A 23,281-nucleotide genomic window follows, 5' to 3' on the forward strand; every position below is an offset into this window, starting at 1 on the left:
TATTTTAACTGTCTTTGGGACACCCTCCCAAGTGTAACCTTAAATGAGGCTGTGAAATTCTTTTTATTTTTTGGCTATGCCAAGAGGCATGTGGGATCTTAATTCCCCACCGGGGACTGAACCCGCGCCACCTGCATTGGAAGCATAGAGCCTTAATCACTGGACCACTAGGGAAGTCCCCAGGCTGTGAAATTCTTAAAGAATCCTAACAAGTAGTTTTGCGTTTTTGTTTTTTAATGCTGACTCTTAGAACGAGTTATTCTGCATATCAGCTTTTTCTAGACAGAATTAAAAACTGCAGCTTTGGAAGAGCATATGGGCAGAGCTAACAGGAAATAAAACCCTCAATGGTTTAGAAGTCGGAAGTATTTGGCAACTATTTAACAGGCAGTAGAAGCACTTAAACTATTGGTTCTTAGCCTGGACTTCAGGAAGCCATGAATAAAATGCATATATGTATAAACTACAGCTGGGCTTCCCAGGTGGCTCAGTGGTAAAGCATCCACCTGCCAGTGAAGGAGACGCGTGGTTCAAACCCTGGGTCAGGAAGATCCCCTGGAGAAGGAAATGGCTACCCACTCCAGTATTTTTGCCTGGGAAATGCCATTGACAGAGGAGCCCGGCAGGCTACAGTTCATGAGTCACAAAGAGTCAGAGACGACTTAGCAACGAAAATAACAAACTGTAGCATCCTGGGTGCTTGTGGATAATTTTTCTGGGGAATAAGTCCAACGTTTTCACCAAATTCTCCAATAGGTCCAATGACCCCAGAAAGGTTCAGGAATACTGATTTTTTTAATTGGCTGAACAGCATGTGAGATCTGTTTCCTCATCAGGAATGGAACCATGCTCTCTGCATTGGAAGAGCAGAATCTTAACCCCTGGACCACCAGGGACGTCTCTAAGGAATACTGATTTTGGCAGAAGGTAATGGTTTTCTCTATCATGATTTCACTCCTCTCCTGCCCTTCAAGTTCACAGCTTGATCCAGGGATCAAACTTGTCACCAAGGATCCTCATAAGGGAATATCCTTTACGGGCTCATTCAACAGAGACAGTGGGAAGAAGCAGCAGATAACAGACCTACTTCCCAGTGTGGCTGGAAATGAAATACTCTAATGAAATAAAGGCAGAATACAATGCCTGACAGCTCTCAACACAAACTAGTTGCTACTGATGATAAAAATAAACCTGTACATTTTAGCTGTGTATAGTCTGCAACACAGAGTAGCTTAGAAACCAATATTCTAAAAGAGGAAACCAAGGGGGAAGAGAAAAAGCATCCAGCTGTCTGAACTTTAATGCCTGCATAGTCATTACCACTGGGAGCCATCAGTAGCTTTGGGGGGAGGAGGTGAAGGATCCTGGCATTTGTGGTTAGATGGGCCTCATTTGAGAAATCCCCTCCCTCACCTCCTTTCCCTTCTACTTCCCTGATGTGTGCCATGGACCCAAGACGTCTGGCACATCTGAGCCTCAGGCTTGTCACTTGGATAACAGAAGGCACTATACCCCATACTAAGGTTGAAAGGACAGAAGGCAAGAATGCTTCCAACTCTCCCAGCATAGAATTACAGTTTGATAAAGAGCACCTATTTTTGTTTATTCCACCCCAAATGAATTTGGTGAGAGGTAGTGAGCAACTTCACTTTCACTTTTCATTTTCACACATTGGAGAGGGAAATGGCAACCCACTCCAGTGTTCTTGCCTGGAGAATCCCAGGGACGGCGGAGCCTGGTGGGCTGCCGTCTATGGGGTCGCACAGAGTCGGACACGACTGAAGCGACTTAGCAGCAGCAGCAGCAGTTGCAATTGTCCAAAAAGAACACTGGTTTGAGAGTCTGTCTAAAGATCCTTTATTTTTGCTATTCTCTTTTTCTGTCCATTGCTTTAAGAGAAAACTAATCTTAGAACACATCCCCAGCTCTCAAAACCAGTGCTTTTGATCTTTCCAGCCTTCTGTTTCCCCACCCTAGAAATGAGATTCTAGTTGAATGAAACTTTTTTAGGGTCTGCTGGTCAACCCTCTCAAAATGAATCTGTACTTTTTGGTTTATGGAGGACTAAAGACTCTTGCAGGCACTGAGAATGCAAGAGGGAGTGAAACAAAGTCCCTAGGGAGTTTACAGTTCTCGAGATGTTAATAAAAATAAATCAGGCGCCAATCAGAGACCAACTGATTAAAGGATTTATTTTTTTTAATTCTCATTAATTGCACTATCAGATAACTCAATCATCCAGCCCTTGAAGCTTTCCAATCCACATACACTGTATTTTCTGTTCCCAAATGGGGAGTATTTTTAGTCTTTTTGTTTCATTTTGATCAAGGTGGAAACACCCAGTCATAAAAGGTTTGCTTTACTAGCAGTGGATGAGCTTTCCTCTAATATTTATAATAATTAAAGGAACAAATGGAAAGATGGTCAAGAGCATGAAAGCAGACAATCATGGATTTTAACGGGTTTTGTAAAGGTTTTGTGTTCTCATTATAGATATGATACAGCCTCTCAGAAAAGGCATGGAAACATCAGCGCACATTTTATAATTATATCTGTGTCTGTTAACTATACCTGCTTTTTCCTTTGTTTTTAATTTTTTATATGTGTGCTCAGTCGCTTCAGTCGTGTCCAACTTTTTGCAATTCTTTGGACTGTAGCCCGCCAGGCTTCTCTGCCCATGGAATTTTACAGGCAAGAATACTGGAGTAGGGTGTCATTTCCCTCTCCACAGCATCTTCCTGATCCAGGGATCTTCACGATCCTGCATCTCCAGTCTCCTGCATTGCAAGGAGATTCTTTTCCACTGAGCCACTGGGGAACCTTTCAATAAATAAATTTAAAAAAATTTAGCCTGGGCCTCAGGATGCTGTGAATGAAACACATACATGTACAAACTGTGTGAACTATTTCATGTATATACACTATGCATGGCAGTATCAGAAAGTTTAAGGCCATATAGAATCTTACTCCCGCACAATCTCAGTTAACATCACTTCTTTGTCGTGAGTGCTTCGATCACAACCCTCGCCCAGTAAAAAGATACGTTCTCTTTTAGACACATAAACGTTAACTGAAATGATGGATCCATCCCTATTCATAGCTAATTGCACTAATAAAATGCAGTCTTTTCCTTCGCGCGGTCCAGTCTAGGGATGTCTGCCCCCAGTCAGAAAGGCTGGGGTGGCATGGGGCCCAAAAACACGGCTGCTGCTCCTGAGTCTTCCCCACCCGCGCCGCCTCCTGGACCCCGCCCCCGAAGGGAGGAATAACGATTAGGCGGATGCAGCAGGAATCCCACGTCCACCGGAAAGATGAAGGGACTGGCTGCAGCCGGAGAGTGGGAGAACGCTCTGCGAACTGCTTGCACCAGGACCCAGTCTTCGCTTTGCAGCTGCCCCCGCTGCGGGGCCACGCCCAGCGCCTAGCGGCGCTCTCCATAGCAACCAAGACTGGGCACAAGCCCCGTCCCGCCCCTCCATGAAGACTGGCGTATTGCGTCATTGCGGCGCGCCGGAAGTGAGTGCTACAGTCGCCAGGGACTCCGAAAGTTGGTGCTGTAGGTGATTGCTCTGGACTCTGTCGGGTTGCGATGGGTTGCGACGGAGGAACAATCCCTAAGAGGCATGAACTGGTGAAGGGGCCGAAGAAGGTTGAGAAGGTGAGTTACGTGGGCCCAGTGGGGCCTGGGGGTGGTGCGGCCTGCGAACGCTCCCAGGAAGCGAAGGGAGGTGGGAGGAAGAGCTAGCGGGTTTCCACATACAACCGTGCTTATTTATCCTTTTCAGAGAACTCAAAATTAACCACAGTGTTAATAAGGGACCTTTATTGACTGCGGGCTGTTGCCATTCATCCAACAGTACGCATAACATGGGGTGTCTCATATAATTTTCAAAACAGCCTTACGGGTATATACTTTCAGAAGCCTCACTTTGAGACTTGAAAATTGAGGCTCAGGAGGAGAAAGTTGCAAAGGTAGTTAGTGACAGAACCAGGATTTGAAGTTTGTCTGCTGCTAGTAACAGTGATACAAATGGTCGCTGTTTATTGAGTTCTGTACACGCTAACTTCGTTTTCTCAGTGAAGTCTTCTCGAACCGTTACCTTTGAGGTCAGGGCCTCCACGTAAAAAGTGACCACCGTGTACACTGCGTTCAAGTTGATTACTGTTGGTCTCAGATGGTGGTTGGGCTTCTCAGTTGGTAAAGAATCCGCCTGCAATGCAGGAAACCGCGGTTCGATTCTTGGGTCGGGACGATACGCTGGAGAAGAAATAGGCTACCCACTCCGTATTCTTGGGCTTCCCTTGTGGCTCAACTGGTAAAGAATCCGCCTGCAGTGCAGGAGACGGGGGTTCGATCTCTGGGTTGGGACTATCCCCTGGAGAAGGGAAAGGCTACTGAACATTTCCCAGTGTTCTGACCTGGAGAATTCCATGGACTGTATAGTCCATGGGGTTGCAAAGAGTGGGACAGGACTGAGCGACCTTAAATTTCAGAAGGTGGTAAGCTCCTGGGGGCTGAGGCCGCATCTTTTCCCCGTCCTCAACTAGCACTGAAAATACGGTAGATAAACGCGTGATTGAATAATCCATAATTCTCACCAGTGATTGAGCAAATTATGTATTATAATTTCCCTGCTTTTGTTGTTCAGTCGCTAAGTTGTAGGCTACTAACAGGGAAATTGAGTCAGTAACATGACCAAGATCACACGACTGTTAGGTAATGAAGACAGGATTCCCATCCAGTTATTCAGGATTTCAGAGTTAGCGCCAGTGATTACTTTTTAATAATAGAAGGTGTTTAAAGTACCTAATATTAATACAAATGACTGCCACACTGGGTGGTCCATATGAGTCTCCAGTCAGTAGCCAGAGAAGTCTTTTTTTAAAAGTAAATTCCATGTATCACTACTGTATTTAAATCACTGCAGTATTTAAACCCCTCCAGTCATTTCCCATTATATTCAGAAAAAAAGTCCCACAAGACCCTGTGTGATCGGACAGGATGTGATCTGTTTACCTCATCTTCTGCCCTTCTCCAGTCCTTTTATTCTGTTCCAGCTCTTAGGCCTTGTTCCTCAACCTGGTATGTTCTTCACTGAGACAGTCATATCATTTGGTGTTTTTTTTTTAAAAAAAAAAATCAGTTAATTCTTTACTGAAATGTCACCCCCGCCCACTGTAGCCAAAATACATCTCTCTTCTGATCACTGTATCCTCTTCTGCTGCTTTACTTTATAGTGCTTATCACTATATTTATTTATTCTTTGTCCGTTTCTTATGTGAACAGGGACCATGTAAGTGTCACATGTCACCCCTGTGACATGTCTGCCACACAGTCAACTCCCAACAGATGTGGAATTTGAGAGTGAATGAACACCCAAGGTGATGGCGTGTGCCCTCTGATCACAGCTCCGTGTGCAGAGATTAATGCTGGGTAGCTACCACTTGTGTGAGCGAGCTTTTATACAAATAGTATTTAGCTCGGTTTTGTTACCTTGAGCCCAGAACTGAAGAGGAGTACCTTATTGACAGGCTTGGCTAAGAATAGATGTCAGAAGGGGAAAGAAAAGAAGAAAGGGTGATCTGAAACAGCTAGAGTACCCAGTCAGTGTGGATTTTTATTATCCTTATTCACTCAACAGATACATATTAAGTGCTTACAATATACACCATTCTAGACCCTGGGGTTATAGCAGTGAGCAGAGTCCAGCCCTTGTAAAGCTTGCATTTCAGATAGGTATATAATAACATTTGTCGATTACATGCAGTATGTTTGATTTGGCCCAAGACATTCCTCAGGTTTAAGACCTTGGGTGGACCAAATTTTAAATTGGGAAGGAGTAATTCCTTCCCTGTCCCTAACTTTCCCAAGTGGTTTTTTTGAAGCAGTGAAGAACTGTGGTGTGAAGCAGGTGGGGGATCTAGAAAGTAGATCCTAAGCTTGCTTAATGTAGCTTTTTGAATCTACAAAAAGTATAGTATGTCAGCTTCACTGGTGACAAGTCTCTCTCGGGGCTCTTCTACAGTGTGGCTGATAATAAGAGCTATTTAAGATGCCGAAATGTGGCTGTTGGATCTTGCGACCGAATAGGACAACATCTGCAGTAGTGTGGTGGGGTTTTTGTTGTTTCTGTCTTTAGTTTTGTTTTAAACTATAGAGGGGAAGGACATATTTATCTGGATTAACAGACACTAGCTACTAAACGTAAAATCAGGATGAGATGATTTGGATGGCATCATCGACTCAATGGATGTGAGTTTGAGCCAACTCTGGGAGATAGTGAAGGACAGGGAATCTTGGCGTGCTGCAGTCCATGGGGTCACAAAGAGTCGGATGTGACTGAGCAACTGAACAACAAATACATAAAATAGATAAGCAACAAGGATTTACTGTATAGCACAAAGAATTAAATCTAATATCTTGTAACAGACTATAATTGAACATAATCTGCAAAAACCTCAAATAACTACTTTATACTCCTGAAACTAACATAATATTGTAAATAAACTATACTTCAATAAAAATAAATAATATAAAAGTTATACAAAATAATAGAAATGTAATAGAGAGTAGCAATTAAAAGCATGGTCTTTAGAGCCCGCCTGCCTGACTTTTTATCTTCACTCCTCTGCTTGAGTGTGTGACCTTGACACTCAATTTAACTTCTTGGTACCTCAGTTTCCTCAACTACAGAGATAAGAATCCTAACTCATAAGTTTTTATGAGGGCTAAAAGATGCTGAAGCTCCAATACTTTGGCCACCTGATGCAAAGAACTGACTCATTGGAAAAGACCCTGATGCTGGGAAGGATTGAGGGCAGGAGAAGGGGATGACAGAGGATGAGATGGTTGGATGGCCTCACTGACTCGATGGACGTGAGTTTGAGCAAGCTCCGGGAGTTGATGAACAGGGAAGCCTGGTATGCTGCAACCCATGGGGTTGCAAAGACTCAGACACAGAAAAGACTAAGTCACAGAAACTGTCTAGCACAGTACCTGGCACACAGTAAACCCTTAAATAGTTCCTGCAAAAATTAAATTTGAGGGAATTTAAATTCTTTAGTTTTTCTTCCTTTTTTTTACCCCAAGTGTGCCATCTTGTTACATTATTCAGGTTTGGCATTTTAGGAACAGTGAAGAGTGGGACATGGGATATTAAATAGGTGGAAATATCATTTGAGGCCTTTGGAGGGTCTCAGATCTGAATCTTTAGAGTGTGGATAATGACTTGATATGCCTTGTAGTGAGTACTCTGCAAAAAACGTTTTTGTTAAATGGGTGATTTTTGTAAGGAATTATACAGTCTTTGTGCTGAACTTCTTTTTGTTTTTAATGCCTGTCTTCTCAATTCCTTGCCCTTAAATTCTGCTACAACTTTGCAGCTATTCCCACTGTTAGAAATCAACCTGTACTGCTGGTTTTTTCTGTATGAGCTTCCTAGTTTACTATTGCTATGCTATGCTAAGTCGCTTCAGTCATGTCCGACTCTATGCGACCCTATGGACATCTGCCCACCAGGCTCCTCTGTCCACAGGATTCTCCAGGCAAGAATACTGGAGTGGGTTGCCATTTAGGATATAAATATTAATATTTATATGTAATTGACAGTAGCAGTTTGGTGACTTGATGTAAACTGTTTCTTTGTACACATCATATATAGAGAGGCCTTTATTTGACATACTGTTGATTACTTGTGACTTTTTAAATCCCAGCTTCGTGTGTCAGTAATTTGATTTAAAAAACAAAAATCATCAAAGTGTGGTATTACTGAATAAGCCTTTATATGTAGAATTCTGTGGAGCTTGTGTCTTTCAGAGGAGAAAACTAACTGAAAGGATTTTTTCTTTCTCTTCTCAGGTTGACAAGGATGCTGAATTAGTGGCCCAGTGGAACTACTGTACTCTAAGTCAGGAAATATTAAGACGACCAATAGTTGCCTGTGAACTTGGCAGGTATAGTTCCTTCAGTTAATGGAGACGAGTTTTTATTACATGGTGTTGAATTTTAACATGTAAATGCAGTTCTTGATTCATCAGATGTGAGTGATCTCAAGCAAATTTGTGAAGCCTGGGTTGTCATTCCCTGTCTCAGAGCATACTTCTGCACTTTTCTATTCAGTTTGGTTTGTTTAATCCATGGGTTGAAAACTCAGGGGCCGATAGGAGGGAGCTAAGTTACAACATAAATGCAGGAAGGACCCATGTGGGATCAGTAGGGCATGGTAAGGACTAGGTGAACTGAAGAGTTCATGTTCCCTGGTGTTCCAGTGGTTAAGACTTGTTCTCACTGCTGAGGGCCCAGGTTCAGTTCCTGGTTGGGGAACTAATGTCCCACAGGTTACATAGCAAAAAAATAATAATAATAAAATAAAAGGCAGCTGCCATTCAGTTCCAGCTTGTTGTTACATTTCAAGAAGGTAGACTGATTCCAAAACATCTGATTTTTTTTTCCCTAGGGTAAGTTGAAAATGTGTACTTTAAAAAAATAATAATTTTATTTATTTATTTATGGTTACACTGGATCTTTGTTGCTGAGCAGGCTTTTCTCTGGCTCCAGCAACAGGGGGCTACTCTCTAGTTCCAGTGCACAGGCTTCTCCTCGTGGTGGCTTCTCTTGTTGTGGCACAAGGCTCCAGGGTGCTCAGGCTTCGGTGTTGGCGGCACAGGGCTCAGTAGTTGTGGTTCCCAGGACCCAGAGCACAGGCTCAATAGATGTGGCACGCTGGCTTAGTTGTCCCTCGGCAGATGGGATCTTCCTGGATCGGGGATTGAACCTGTGTCTTCTGCACTGGCAGTCAGATTCTTTACCACTGAACCACCAGGGAAGCCTGAAAATAGTTTTATGTTAAATTTCCCAATTTAAAAAATCTTGGTTTGGGTCACATTCAGTCCTCTGACTGCCAGTCTACATAGCCCTTGATTTAAACTGGTTTCTTTCTTTGTATGTTTTGGAAATGGTTGAGACAGGATTAAATTTACTTTTTTAGGAGTGCAAGGACATTTCTGTTATCAGACATAAATGACTTTAAATTGTACTCAGTTTAGTCTTCTTCCCTTGGATGAAGGTTGATTGTTGCCAGAATGTCATGACTGATCTTTATTGTTGCAGACTTTACAACAAAGATGCAGTCATTGAGTTTTTATTGGACAAGTCTTCCGAAAAGGCTCTTGGGAAGGCAGCCTCTCACATTAAAAGTATTAAGGTAAGACAGGTGATTCTGAAGTGCTTTGGGGTTCTCAGTGGTTAAGGTTTATTGTATAGAATTCATGTATGTTTTAGAATGAACTTGGAAATTGGAATTCCAGTCCCATCTAGCCATGTAATAAAGGTGTGATTTAGGACAGGTCACTTAAAGTTCAAGCCAGAAGTCCCTACACCTGTACTTTCTGGATTATAAATCTCTGGTGACTTAATGTGTATGAAAGAGCTTCAAAAATTCTCAGTGTGCTATATAAATGTTAAGAGGCATAACTTTTGAAGTTAAAACTCAGCTGCTTGAATTTTTTTATTTAGAAGACACTTTTTACAATTAGAGATTTTTAGAGATAGATCACTTTTCAGTCATTGTGGTTATCTCCTGCTGATTAGATGTTCTGATTGACACATTTCTATCACAGAAGTGGAAGAATAAGTTTTTTAGTAAAGGAACTTTGTTGAGAAGACAAAATCTTTCAAATATGGTCAGTGGAAGAAAAATCAAAAAATAATGAAGAATCTGAGAACTGCAAAGCTTGTCAGACACGTCATCTCACTGTGTGTGATTTCATCTCACTGTGTGTGACATGGTGAGGCCTCATGGCTTGTCAGAGGGTTGCTTAAATCAGAGCCAGAGCCCCTGATTCCCAGGCTGAGGCTTTGAGTTTTTTCCTTTTACCTCCTCCTCTTTCTTTTTTAAGTTTTTAGCCTATTACTGTAATAAGCGTTTTGTTTGAGTTTTGGGGGGTAATTAAAGGATACAGGGATTTGGAATAGTTCATTTCAGATAAATCAGTAGTTCTGAGTTGTGGCTGATGGTCATGCTGTGGAGATATCCATGTCGATTTTTGTCGTCATTTCCTTGAGAAGAAAATTCATTTCTCAGAAACCCACAGTAGCAGAATTACCTTATCTCAAAAATGTGATGACCACTGAAATTAACTTATACAAGTCTATACTTCCAATATATAATGTGTGTGGTTGAACTTTTAATTTTAATGCAAAATATTTTTATTCTAAGAACTCATAACTCTATAAAGACAGAAGAATTCCAATAAAACAATGCAAAAGTTATTATTACTGTAAATAGTCCACAAATACTCTGAGCAAAAAACCTAGTGAACACACACCAGCTCTCAAGGAAGAAGTTGACTGTTTGTATGGTGTCTTTCCTTCTGACGTGCTCAGCTGCTCCCTGGAGTGTTGAAATCAAATTGGTGCGGTTAGTTATGAAGAAATGCTTCAGATGCTAAAGTGAGGCTGTTAAGTTATTCCTTGTAAAATTGAATTTTGAAAACCCCAAATCTGGGTCTTGGAGCATGACAGTAATCCCCAGCTGATAGCCTGCCTTGGACTCATTAGACCATGGCCTCACGTATTTTACTGTCTCTTCAGCTATTAAATTAACATGGCAAAAAAAAAAAAAAATTAACATGGCAGGTCAGTAATATGAACAGCCTGACTGAGGCTTCATTAGCCAGGACAGAAGGTGTTCTTTTCCAGAGGATACTAATATGAAGCTTTCTTCTCTTAGTGGGATAAATTTTCATGTCCAAATTTCCTTTGCCTTATTTAGCAAAATGCTTGTAAAATAGAAATTAATAATTTGCTAGACAGTGCATTTAAAAAATCTTGTTTTCTATCACAACTTATGGTTTAATTTCATTTCTGTGTTAATTGATGCAAAAGGAAAGTAGAAAAAGTGGATGGGAAGGGCCTAGAACAATAACTAAGGCTAAGGATGATCCATTTGTCAAAGGAATTGTTGATGTTTTTTCACAGAATGTGACAGAACTGAGGCTCTCTGACAACCCCGCCTGGGAAGGCGATAAAGGAAACACTAAAGGTGACAAGCATGATGACCTCCAGCGGGCACGTTTCATCTGCCCTGTCGTGGGCTTGGAAATGAACGGCCGACATAGGTAGGTAGTCGATGTGGACAGGTGATGTGAACTCTGGGTAAGTAATCCCAGGGCTGTTATGAACTATGCTGTAGCTTCATAAACACACTGGTTTCTCTAAGGTGTCTTTTGGTTAGGGAAGTGCTCCAGCTAATTTGGAGTGTTCTGGCACATCTGCACATGGCGATCTAAGAGACATATGTACATTGTATGTGGAAAACTACACCAGAGGAACTGACCACCCAGCTCTGAAATGAAATAACCTAAGGCTTCATTGGAAGGACTGATGCTAAAGCTGAAACTGCAATACTTTGGCCACCTTATGCGACGAGTTGACTCACTGGAAAAGACTCTGAAGCTGGGAAAGATTGGGGGCGGGAGGAGAAGGGGACGACAGAGAATGAGATGGCTGGATGGCATCACCGACTCTGTGGACATGAGTTTGAGTATACTCCGGGAGTTGGTGATGGACAGGGAGGCCTGGCGTGCTGTGATTCATGGGGTCGCGGAGAGTTGGACACGACTGAGCGACTGAACTGAACTGAACTGAAGGCTTCATGGGTTTGTGGAGAAGGGAAACTTAAGTCCCAAGGATCTTCTACTATTAAAGATTATATTCTTCAGATAGTCTGAATGGAAATTGTTTAGGCCTCTCTTAAAGTTTACGTTTAGTAGTGACCCTGTGAGTACATCAAGGCTGTATATTGTCACCCTGCTTATTTAACTTATATGCAGAGTACATCATGAGGAACGCTGCGCTGGAGAAGCACAAACTGGAATCATGATTGCTGGGAGAAATATCAGTAACCTCAGATATGCAGATGACACCACCCTTACGGCAGAAAGTGAAGAAGAACTAAAGAGCCTCTTGATGAAAGTGAAAGAGGAGAGTGAAAAAGTTGGCTTAAAGCTCAACATTCAGAAAACTAAGATCGTGGCATCCAGTCCCATCACTTCATGGCAAATAGATGGGGAAACAGTGGAAACAGTGTCAGACTTTATTTTTCTGGGCTCCAAAATCACTGCAGATGGTGATTGCAGCAATGAAATTAAACGACGCTTATTCCTTGGAAGCAAAGTTCTGACCAACCTGGACAGCATATTAAAAAGCAGAGACTTTACTTTGCCAACAAAGGTCCGTCTAGTCAAGGCTATGGTTTTTCCAGTGGTCATGTATAGATGTGAGAGTTGGACTGTAAAGAAAGCTGAGCACCGAAGAATTGATGCTTTTGAACTATGGTGTTGGAGAAGACTCTTGAGAGTCCCTTGGATTGCATGGAGATCCAACCAGCCCATCCTAAAGGAGATTAGTCCTGGGTGTTCATGGAAGGACTGATGTTGAAGCTGAAACTCCAATACTTTGGCCACCTGATGTGAAGAGCTGACTCATTTGATGTTGGGAAAGATTGAGGGCAGGAGGAGAAGGGGACAAGAGAGGACAAGATGGTTGGATGGCATCACCGACTCGATGGACGTGGGTTTGGGTGAACTCTGGGAGTTGGTGATGGACAGGGAGGCCTGGCGTGCTGCGGTTCATGGGATTGCAAAGAGTCGGACACGACTGAGCGACTGAATTGAACTGAACTGTGAGGTGATGGGTATGTTAACAAGCTTGATTGTGAGGATTATCTTAACAGTTTACACATAGCAGATCATCAAGTTGTACACAAATATATAAAATTCCTGTTTGTCAATTATACCTAAATAAAGCTGAAAAAAAGAAAAGTAAAGTGAAAGACTAAAGTTCACGAGAGATATTCTGAGAAATGAGACTTGTAACTAACCTTGTTCTGTGTGTGTGTTGTGTACATACACAGTATTTTGAGGTGAAGTTCATAACGTCAAATTGATCATTTTAAGGTGTATGTTTCAGTGGCATTTAGTATTGATCCAGTCAGAGTGTTGTGCAGCTGTCACCTCCATCTAGTTCAAAAACCCCCTACCCATTAAGCAGTCCCTCCCCATTCCTCCCCCGCCCCCATAGAATTACACACTGTGTGACCTTTTATATCTGACTTCCCACTTCTTTTTAAGAAAACCATGGTTCACACCAAAAGAGGAACTTAGCAGAAACAGTCTCAGCTCCGGGGTCTTGAGCATGGGTTACCTGCAGTATGTTGCTCCAGTTGTGGTTTCCCCTAGATTTTCTTTTCACTTGCTAGTTAATCTCTTCTCCTTTTTATCTTTTCAGTTCATTGAGCTTTGCCTGTTTTTGGCTTTGCCCTGGTGCTATTTGTAGGACCTCCACACTAGAAAATTGATTTGGGGGTTAGTCTGTATATTTAATATACAAAACAAAGCAGGTCAAAGGCTAACAAAAGTTTTGCCAAGAGAACGCACTGGTCATAGCAAAGACCCTCTTCCAACAACACAAGAGAAGACTCTACACATGGACATCACCAGATGGTCAATACTGAAATCAGATTGATTATATTCTTTGCAACCAAAGATGAAGAAGCTCTACACAGTCAGCAAAAACAAGACTGTGAGCTGACTGTGGCTCAGATCATGAACTCCTTACTGCCAAATTCAGACTTAAATTGAAGAAAGTAGGGAAAACCACTAGACCATTCAGGTATGACCTAAATCAAATCCCTTACGATTTTACGGTGGAAGTGAGAAATAGATTCAAGGGATTAGATCTGATAGAGTACCTGATGACTATGGACAGATGTTCATGACATTGTATAGGAGGCAGTGATCGAGATCATCCCCAAGAAAAAGAATGCAAGAAGGCAAAATGGTTGTCTGAGGAGGCCTTACAAATAGCTGTGAAAAGAAGAAAAGTGAAAGGCAAAGGAGAAAAGGAAAGATATACCGTTCTGAATGCAGAGTTCCAAAGACAAGCAAGGAGAGATAAGAAAGCCTTCCTCAGTGATCATTGCAAAGAAATAGAGGAGAACAATAGGATGGGAAAGATTAGAGATCCCTTCAAGAAAATTAGAGATACCAAGGGAACATTTCATGCAAAGATGGGCTCAATAAAGGACAGAAATGGTATGGACCTAACAGAAGCAGAAGATGTTAAGAAAAGGTGGCAAGAATACACAGAAGAACTATACAAAAGATATCTTCATGATCCAGATAACCATGATGGTGTGATCACTCACCTAGAGCCAGACATCCTGGAATGTGAAGTCAAGTGGGTTTTAGGAAGCATCACTATGAACAAAGCTAGTGGAGGTGATGGAATTCCAGTTGAGCTATTTCAAATCCTGAAAGATGATGCTGTGAAAGTGCTGCACTTAATATGCCAGCAAATTTGAAAAACTCAGCAGTGGCCACAGGACTGGAAAAGGTCAGTTTTCATTCCAGTCCCAAAGAAAGGCAATGGCAAAGAATGTTCAAACTACCACACAATTGCATTCATCTCACACACTGGCAAAGTAATGCTCAAAATTCTTGAAGCCACGCTTTAACAGTACATGAGCCATGAACTTCCACATATTCAAGCTGGATTTAGAAAAGGCAGAGGAACAAGAGATCAAATTGCCAACATCCATTGGATCATTGAAAATGCAAGAGAGTTCCGGGAAAATACCTACTTCTGTTTTATTGACTACGCCAAAGCCTTTGATTGTGTGGATCACAACAAACTGTGGGAAATTCTTAAAGAGATGGGAATACCAGACCACCTGAACTGCCTCTTGATAAATCTGTATGCCATTCAGGAAGCAACAGTTAGAACTGTACATGGAATAACAGACTGGTTCCAAGTAGGGCAAGAAGTACGTCAAGGCTGTATATTGTCACTCTGCTTGTTTAACTTATATGCAGAGTAGATCATGAGAAATGTTGGACTGGATGAAACACAAGCTGGAATCAAGATTGCTGGGAGAAATATCAGTAACCTCAGATATGCAGATGACACCACCCTTGTGGCAGAAAGTGAAGAACTAAAGAACTTCTTAAAGTGAAAGAGGAGAGTGAAAAAGTTGGCTTAAAACTCAACATTCAGAAAACTAAGATCATGGCATCAGGTCCCATCACTTCATGGCAAATAGAAACAGTGGAAACAGTGACAGACTTTATTTTCTTGGGCTCCAAAATCACTGCAGATGGTGACTAGCCATGATATTAAAAGACGCTTGCTCCTTGGAAGGAAAGTTATGACCAACCTAGACAGCATATTAAAAAGCAGAGACATTACTTTGCCGACAAATGTCCATCTAGTCAAAGCCATGGTTTTTACAGTAGACATGTATGGATGTGAGAGTTGGACTATAAAGAAAGCTGAGCACCGAGGAACTGATGCTTTTCAACTGTGGTATTGGAGATGACTCTTGAGAGTCCCTTGGACTGCAAGGAGATCCACGAGTCCATTCTCAAGGAATCAGTCCTGAATATTCATTGGAAGGACTCCTGCTGAAGCTGAAACGCCAATACTTTGGCCACCTGATGCGAAGAACTGACTCATTTGAAAAGATCCTGATGCTGGGAAAGATTGAAGGTGGGAGGAGAAGGGGATGATAGAGGATGAGATGGGTGGATGGCATCACTGACTCGATGGACGTGAGTTTGAGTAAGCTCTGGGAGTTGGTGATAGACAGGGAAGCCTGACATGCTGCAGTCTGTGGGGTCACAGAGAGTCAGACACAACTGAGAGACTGATCTGAACACTTGTTTCCATAGGGAATGTTTCTGTAGGAGAAATTCAGAAGAGTGATGCTTTACCCAATGCTTCCAGTTGTCCTCCTGAAGTGTTGTGGTGTGTTGTACCCACCCACCCACAAATGTGTCTGTTTCCTCAGACAGTTTCTAACTGGTCACCTTCAGACTCTTTCATTACTACCTGATCGGTAAAACAGTATGTGTCTGTTTGAAATGCATTTCTGTAATTAATGGATGGGGTTTAAACATCTTTTATGTGTTCTGACTGTTGATGTTTCTCTTGTCAACCACATGTTAAGGCCCTTTGTCCATTTTTCTGTATTGTTTATTGCTTTTAAAGACCATTTTGAATATTCATAAACTCTGAATCTTGGGACTTCCTTGATGGTCCAGTGGTTATGACTGTGTGCTTCTAATACAGGGAACCTGTGTTCAATTTCTGGTTGGGGAACTGAGATTCCACATGCTACATGTAGTGGCCAAAAAAAAAACCTCTTGAGTCTCATATATATTTAAAATATTTTCTCCCTTAGTTCCTATTCCGTCTTTTGACTTTTGTGGAGTTTTTTTAAAATACGTTTATTTATTTTTATCGTTAGTGTTTTTCCAAAGGATTATTGCAGGAAGGTGGGAGTGGAACTGTGGCCTGTGTTTGTGGTTTTATTTCAATATACGGGTTTCTCCTCTCTCTGAAAAGTAGAGCTTTCCCTAAATTTGTACGAATTTTTATAAGAATTTTTCTTATAAAATGAAGAAGCAGTTACCTTAGGACACACCTTGCTTACACATGCACAAAATAAATAGGGATAAAGGCCTGATGCTCACAGACATAATTCAGAGCTGTGGCAGCTTGCTGCTGAAATAGTGAATGTAGTTAGCTGGAAGGAGTTTGGAGTGCAAGCTACCTATATAATAGCTCTCTGCAAAACCAAACACTGAATTTATTTTCTACTTTTTTACCTTATTTCATAAAAGCAAAAATTCACTTTGAATTTCTTTCCGTTAGTAAAAATAGATGCTCATGTAGGTCCTTTGAAAAAATGGACGTGTAGGCCTTTTGTAAAGAATGAAAGTAGCCTAAAGCAAACTTTCAAAAAGTGGGGGATACCTCATGTGTGGGTCTGTACTTATTTATTTATTTAGGACACACTGATTTTCTTTTTCTTAAGGGAATCAGATATAACCATTTTTCTCTTTGTGGTTCTTGGCCTTCGTGTAAACAGAATAAATATTAATCGATAATGTGGGTAGTCATTTTTAAGTTGTTATTTAAGTCATTCTCCATGTTGGATTCTCTCTCCAGGTTTTGCTTCCTCCGGTGCTGTGGTTGCGTGTTTTCTGAGCGAGCCCTGAAAGAGATCAGAGCAGAAGTTTGTCACACGGTGAGTTGTTGACACCATTTGTTCCTTCTCAGTGGCTGAAGACATCAGATGGTTTGGGCTTTTGGGCTCCTCCCTCCGTGTGTTATTTCAGCATCTTTCAATTCTTTCTGAGACATGGATCTCATCAGTTGCTTCTCTGCATAAAACCCTTCCATCCCCATCCTTGCTTTGAATTCATCTTCTATCCCCTCCTTGGAGGTAGAGACTCAGACCACCTCTGGTGCCATCTCCCTGCCCACCTGTCCTCTCTGGTGCCTTTATTCCCTCTAGTGCACAGGGGCCTGCTCCCAGAACCTTAGTTCAGAGTCGTTGCTTCCTGTGTGAACCCAGCCTCCTTCCCCATTCCCTGGGCACCTGGTTATCCCACAGAACTCATCAGAATGTACTTGCTAGTTGTGTGGTACTTTTCCCACTGGACTATGAGAGTTTCTTCTTTCTCATTTTCTTTTTTATTTTTATAAATAGGACTTTAGAGCAGTCTGACGTGCATAGCAGAATTAAGAGGGAAGTAAAGGGTTTCTCACAGGCCCTCCACCCCCATATGTGCACGGCCTCCTGCTGTATCCACATCCGCACCAGTGGTGTATTCGTTCCAGTTAATGACCCTGTCTTGATCCCTCAGCATCACCAGAGTCCCCTTTACGTCAGGGTTCATGCTTGTCAGTGAGCATTCCTGGAGCTGCGACAAGTGTGTAATGATGTGTGTCTGTCACTGCAGGCTCACACGGTGTGTCTTCACTGCTCTCACCATCCCCTGTGCTCCGTTGGTACATGTTTGAAAGCGGGAGCGGGGCTTGTCTGTCTCTTCACCCTTGCCTTGTTCTGTCCAGGCATGCTGCATGTCGTCAGTAGACGCTCACACTCGCGAGCACACACGTGATGTAAGAGTGCCCACTCAGCTCACACGAGCGGGTACAGAGGACTTTGCTGTCTGGGGTTGCTGCACAGCCTGGGACCACTGTGTCTTGGTGTGCCGCCTGTCCATGGAGAGCCTGGCATTTATTTTAATGTCATGGATGCCAACAACTGACTGCATTTTCACCCACATTAGCTCTGCTTGGGTTCTCTTAGGCTTCCCAGGATGGTTTCTCCCTGTTGTGAGTTATTCTTTGATTTAGCAGCTTTCATAAGACAGCTGTCATGGGCCGGCCCTATCCTGGCAACTATGGAATGGGGTACATGGTAGGTAAGATTGATCCAGTCCCTGCCTTCATGGAGCCCACTTTCCAGTTGAGGAGACACTCAGATAACTGAGCAAGGTAATGCTGATTGTGACAGCGGCCAGGAAGGAAACGCAGAGGCTGAGGTACCAGAGGGAGCAAAGCCTCCCAGTGGTCACTGCAGGTGCCTCTGCAGGTTTGGGTTAAGACCTGAGGGCAGGAAGGAGCCCACTGAGGAAGGTTTGCGCCTAAGCTCAGAAGTGGCAGAGGATTTTGCTAGTTGAAGGAACAGAAAGTGTGGTGGAGGGTGGGGACAGGAGAGGAGAAGTGGGTGAGGTGGAGGGCTAGGCAGGGGTCACCTTCCGTAGGCCCGGGTGGCCACACGGGGGCTTGTGGATTTTCTCCTCAGAGCAGTGGGAAGCTGGGGGCAGCTTCCAGCTAGGCTGGATGACTTTAGTTTCAGAATGACTTTTCTGCAAAGAAGTCAGATGCAGAGGAGGACTCACTGAAATGTGATTTCATTAATTTGAGGCTCAAAGGCAGACAGAAGGTGATGGGTGGAGAAGAAGTTGGGGACCGTCTATTTGTCCACTTTGGGGTTATTTTGGATCAAGCCCATCCCAAAATTTGGAATCTGCTCATTAAGCTTTTACTAGAAAAAGAGAAATTTAAAGAATGCATTTAGGAATCAATCTGTGTCGTTTATCATCCAGTATTGATTACGTGTCCAGTGTTAAAGACAGTGTTACAGGGGTTCCCAGGGAAAGTGGGATGTGGATGATTCGGTCCCTGCACTTAAGGAGACCACAGTCCTGCAGGAGTCACATTATATGAAATATCGTATTCTACTTTGTTTCTTGAATTGTTGTTGTTCAGTCACTAAGTTGTGTCCAACTCTTTGCAGCCCTGTGGACTCGCTGCCAGGTTCCTTGGTCCATGGGGATTCTCCAGTCAAGAACGCTGGGGTGGGTTGCCATTCCCTTTTTTGTTTCTTGAGGCCAGTTGCCAAGTGGATGTAAGGACGTTTTTGGAGTTGAGGGGCCAGAGAACTTTCTGGCCGTGCTGGTGAAGCAATGGCTTTATGAAGGAGGAGGCATTTGTTCTAGGCCTTGGAGCCAGAGTGTGTTCTCATCAGAGATTGGTGGGACATCACTGTCGGTGTAGGAGTGCTGGTGCAGGGACCACAGGAAGGACCCAAGACGTCCTCATGAGCCATTGCGTGGCAGGATGGCAGCTCCCATTTCCCGCGCCTTCTGTCATGTGCCTGCCCTGCAGAGAAAGTCCCCATTTGTCCTGGGATGGTTTTACTGCATCGCCAGCGCTCACTGAGCTCCCAGGAGAATGGGTCTTAAGCTCAGAGCTTGGGCAGGCAGGGCCTCCAGAGATTTGGTCTCTGCATTTCTATGCTTCCTAAATCCCGTGGTCAGAGGAACCCGGCGGGCTGCAGTCCATGGGGTTGCAAAGAGACAGACATGACTTAGCATGTGCACACACACACAGACTATTTTCATACTTAGCAAGGTCAAGTTAATGTTTCAAGTAAACTTAAGTAAAAACGATGGATAGATTTAAAGAAAAATATTAAGATGCTGACAGTACATTAGGCAGGGGAAGGTCTGAAGTTTGAGAGATGCTATTAGTGATGGTGGGTGCGCTGTCGGGGTGGGAATAGGTAGGAGAGAGGGCAGCGGCCACATTCAGGAGAGGAAATGCCCAGGCAGCCTGAGAAGGTGGGGGCTCGAGGTGCCATCACTGCCCGGGCCACTCAGGAGCAGGGAGAAGCCAGGGGTGTGAGTCAGAATGCCTGGTGGAGACTAGGAGCACCAGGCCGAGGAGCAGCTCCCCGGGGGTGGAGGCGGGAGGGCAGTGCTGTCATCCGGGGCTGTTGATACCTTTACAGCAGCAGAGAGCCCTGGGGGCAACAATGTGTAGGTCTGTCCAGGATGGACAGAGAGAAAAGACTAAACAAGAGCAAGTAAGAAAAGAACCTGTGAGAGAAGCGTGAAGGAGAGGGGTTTCCAGGAAAGGAACCTCTGTGTGTTCAAGTGTGTGTTTTAACAAGTAGTGTGTGAGGTGTTGTCTGTGTCAGACACATCCACAGGTGCACTCTGGAAGCTTGCTTGAAAGAATGTAAATATCAGAAAGTGGGAAATTAAGCTGAAATCTTAAAGCTGTCAGATGCTCTAAACCAGTGGTTCCCAGCCCAGGCCGCACTGTAGAGTCACCGCAGTGGTTTTTTAAGTCCCTACTCGCAACCTCAGGCCCTGCATCAGGATTTCAGGATTAGTGTGGAGCCCCCACATATTTCTTTTCTTTCTTTCCTTGTTTTTTATTTCTGCTGGAAGGCTCAGTGATCTAAAGGAATCAGGCTGTTCCCCTGACCCACAGGGGGTGACCATCTCTTAGATCGGTGTGCAGTTGTCTTCTTCACTGGCTGACCTTGGATGTCCTTGGTGGTAGCCATTGTGACAGACCTGCAGCAGAACAGGAGTGTGCTCTGCAGAACAGCTCTGCAGAGAAATTGATGTTATTTCATGGAAAGGCAGTGTCACTCGGGTACTGTAAAGTCATTCTGTTGCTGTCTCGGAACAAAGTGCTAGTCAACTTCTGAAAGTTACTGTCCAGCGCTTCAAGGGAAGGGAAGGAAGCAGGGGGAAAGGGGAAGTGACCTCATCAGGATTGCACAAGCGGCAGCCAAGACCAGGTGAGAACCGGAGTGCCAGCTCCTCCTACCTCCTAACAGGGGCCACAGGGCAGCTGAGACTGCCCACAGTCTAGCCGGGACCCTGGCTATGAAACCCAGGAACCAACCTTAGGGACCAGCTTCCGTTAAAAATCAGTCTGTCGTCAGAGGAGTAATATTTTACTCTTTTCACTTAGGTTATCTCCTTAAAAATCGCCTTTGCACACAGAGGTAGGTTGAGTACTCTGCGTTATTAGTTTGCTAAGGCTCCCTAGCAGGCACTGAAGACTGGGTGACCTAACAGACATTTAGTTTCTTACCCTTCTGGAGGCTTGAAGTCTGCAGTCACAGTGTTAGCTGGGCCGGTTCTTCCCGAGGGCAGTGAGGGAGGATCTGTTCCAGACCTGTCTCCCTGGCTTGTCCGTGGCTGCCTCTCCCTGTGTCTGTTCACACGGTCTTCCCCCTGTGGAGCGTGTCTTTGTCTCAATTCCCCTCTTTTCTAATAAGACCAGCGCACGCAGTGACTCTGTCTTAACTAACTGCATCTGCAGAAGGTGACATTCTGACATCCCGGGGGTTAGGACCTCAGCATGTGTGGGGAGGGGGAAGCATAATCTAACTGATAACACTATACGGTTTAGGAAATGAGAGCCTGGGACAGTCCCTGGTGCCCTTGGTGGGAGTCATGCAGTCAGTCAGTCACGCAGCCAACACTGAGAGCCTTGTATTTTATGGGCCAGACCTGGGTATAGTCCTTACTGCTTCTGCTCACATGCCATCGGCCAGAACTTAGTCACATGACCACAGCTACCTGCAAGAGCCTGGGGATTGTGGTCGAGTTGGACACCCCGGAAGAAGAGGTGAACACCAGCCACTTCTGCCCAAGTACCCAAAGGAGGAATGATGGTGCAGTTTCAGGAGCTGTGGTGCGTCGTGAAAATGTGAATGAAGGGAGATAAGGCCACAGTGTGGAAATCTAAAGGAAGTATTTTCATGTTTTAGATAATGTCTAAAATTTAGAGGAACCAGTGTCGTAAGAACAGTGTCAGGGACTTCTCTGGCAGTCCAGTGGTTAGAACTGTGTTTCCTCTGCACAGGAGCACCTTTCTTGGAAACAGGAAGGAATAAACATGTAAAGAAACATGATAGAATGTTAAAAAAAAACAAAACAAAACAGCATCAGGAGTGATGCTGAGGGTGTGCACTTTCCCCTCTGTAATTCTATGGACATTGGGCTTTCTGGTTCACCAGAAGAGACTCCAGGGTTTGAAGTTGCCCTGGTTCTGTGTTCTAAAATACACGCTGTGCGGTTGACTTCAGGAAACAGAGACCAAAGAGATGTAGTTGCTAGGTTTTTCTGTTTTCATGGTAAACAAAGCACAAGCCACAAAACTAATAGTATTCCCCACTGTGTTCATCCCTGCTTGTAATAAGAAGATACACATTGGAGTAACCATGGGTTGCAAAATAAATGGTGTGCTTGTTACTCAAAACATGAGCCGTGGTCCTGCGAATACTGGCGTCACCTGGGAGGGTTTTGCTTTTGTTTTTTAAGAAACATAAACTCCCAGGCCCCTCCTCAGACCTGCGGAATCAAAAACTTCATTTTAACAAGAACCTCCCGGGGGGTGTGTATGCACAGGTAAGCTTGAGGAGCTGACCTGAGTGTTAAAGGTGGTGGTGATGGTGTTCCTTCTCTGTCACATCTGACTCTTTGCCACCTCTTAGACTGCAGCACACCAGGCTTCCCTGTCCTTCACTGTCTCCCAGAGCTTGCTCAAACTCACGTCCATTGAGTCGATGATGCCATCCAACCATCTCGTCCTCTGTCACCCTCTTCTCCTGCCCTCAGTCTTTCCCAACATCAAGGTCTTATCCAGTGAGTCGGCTCTTTGCATCATGTGGCCAAAGTATTGGATCTTCATCTTCAGCATCAGTCCTTCCAATGAGTATTCCAAGTTGATTTCCTTTAGGATTGACTGGTTTGATCTCCTTGCTGTCCAACGGACTCTTAAAAGTCTTCTCCAGCATCACAGTTGGAAAGCATCAATCAGTAGAGGTGTGGGCAGTAGCATTTGGCTTGCTGACCTGGCTTTATTTAGTTAGGCTTTGTGACAACTGAGCGCAGGGTGTGGATGTTTTAAAGTCAGAAGTGAAACAAAAATTTACACTCACACACTGGTTTTTTGTGTTTTTTTTGTTTTTATCATGGGGTGAGCAGAGTGGAAAGGGGAGAAAATAAAGAAGGAGGCACTTCAAAAGCGGGTGGTGGATTCTGCTTCTCGGGCCCAGCCTCCTTCAGTTGTTTCCTTTCTGGCATCGTCATGGTCTCGGTGAATAGTAAGCCT

At 43.7% G+C, this 23,281-nt stretch overlaps 1 protein-coding gene across 2 annotated transcripts in view; it reads left to right on the plus strand.

The window, feature by feature from the left end:
- The first annotated feature begins 3,501 nt into the window (after positions 1 to 3,501).
- The window catches only part of RTF2 (replication termination factor 2), a 40,353-nt gene continuing 20,573 nt past the window's right edge, over positions 3,502 to 23,281 (plus strand). For both annotated transcript variants that reach the window (XM_055434402.2, XM_055434406.2), the window contains exons 1-5: positions 3,502 to 3,658; positions 7,859 to 7,953; positions 9,110 to 9,203; positions 10,979 to 11,118; positions 17,012 to 17,090. In XM_055434402.2, the coding sequence (XP_055290377.2) occupies positions 3,590 to 3,658; positions 7,859 to 7,953; positions 9,110 to 9,203; positions 10,979 to 11,118; positions 17,012 to 17,090 (477 nt within the window). In that variant the 5' untranslated portion in view covers positions 3,502 to 3,589. The remainder of the gene's footprint in view (positions 3,659 to 7,858; positions 7,954 to 9,109; positions 9,204 to 10,978; positions 11,119 to 17,011; positions 17,091 to 23,281) is intronic.

The sequence above is a fragment of the Moschus berezovskii genome, chromosome 15 (assembly GCF_049115385.1).
Source record: "Moschus berezovskii isolate FMDL1 chromosome 15, NW_MosBer_1.0, whole genome shotgun sequence".
Classification (NCBI taxonomy): domain Eukaryota; kingdom Metazoa; phylum Chordata; class Mammalia; order Artiodactyla; family Moschidae; genus Moschus; species Moschus berezovskii.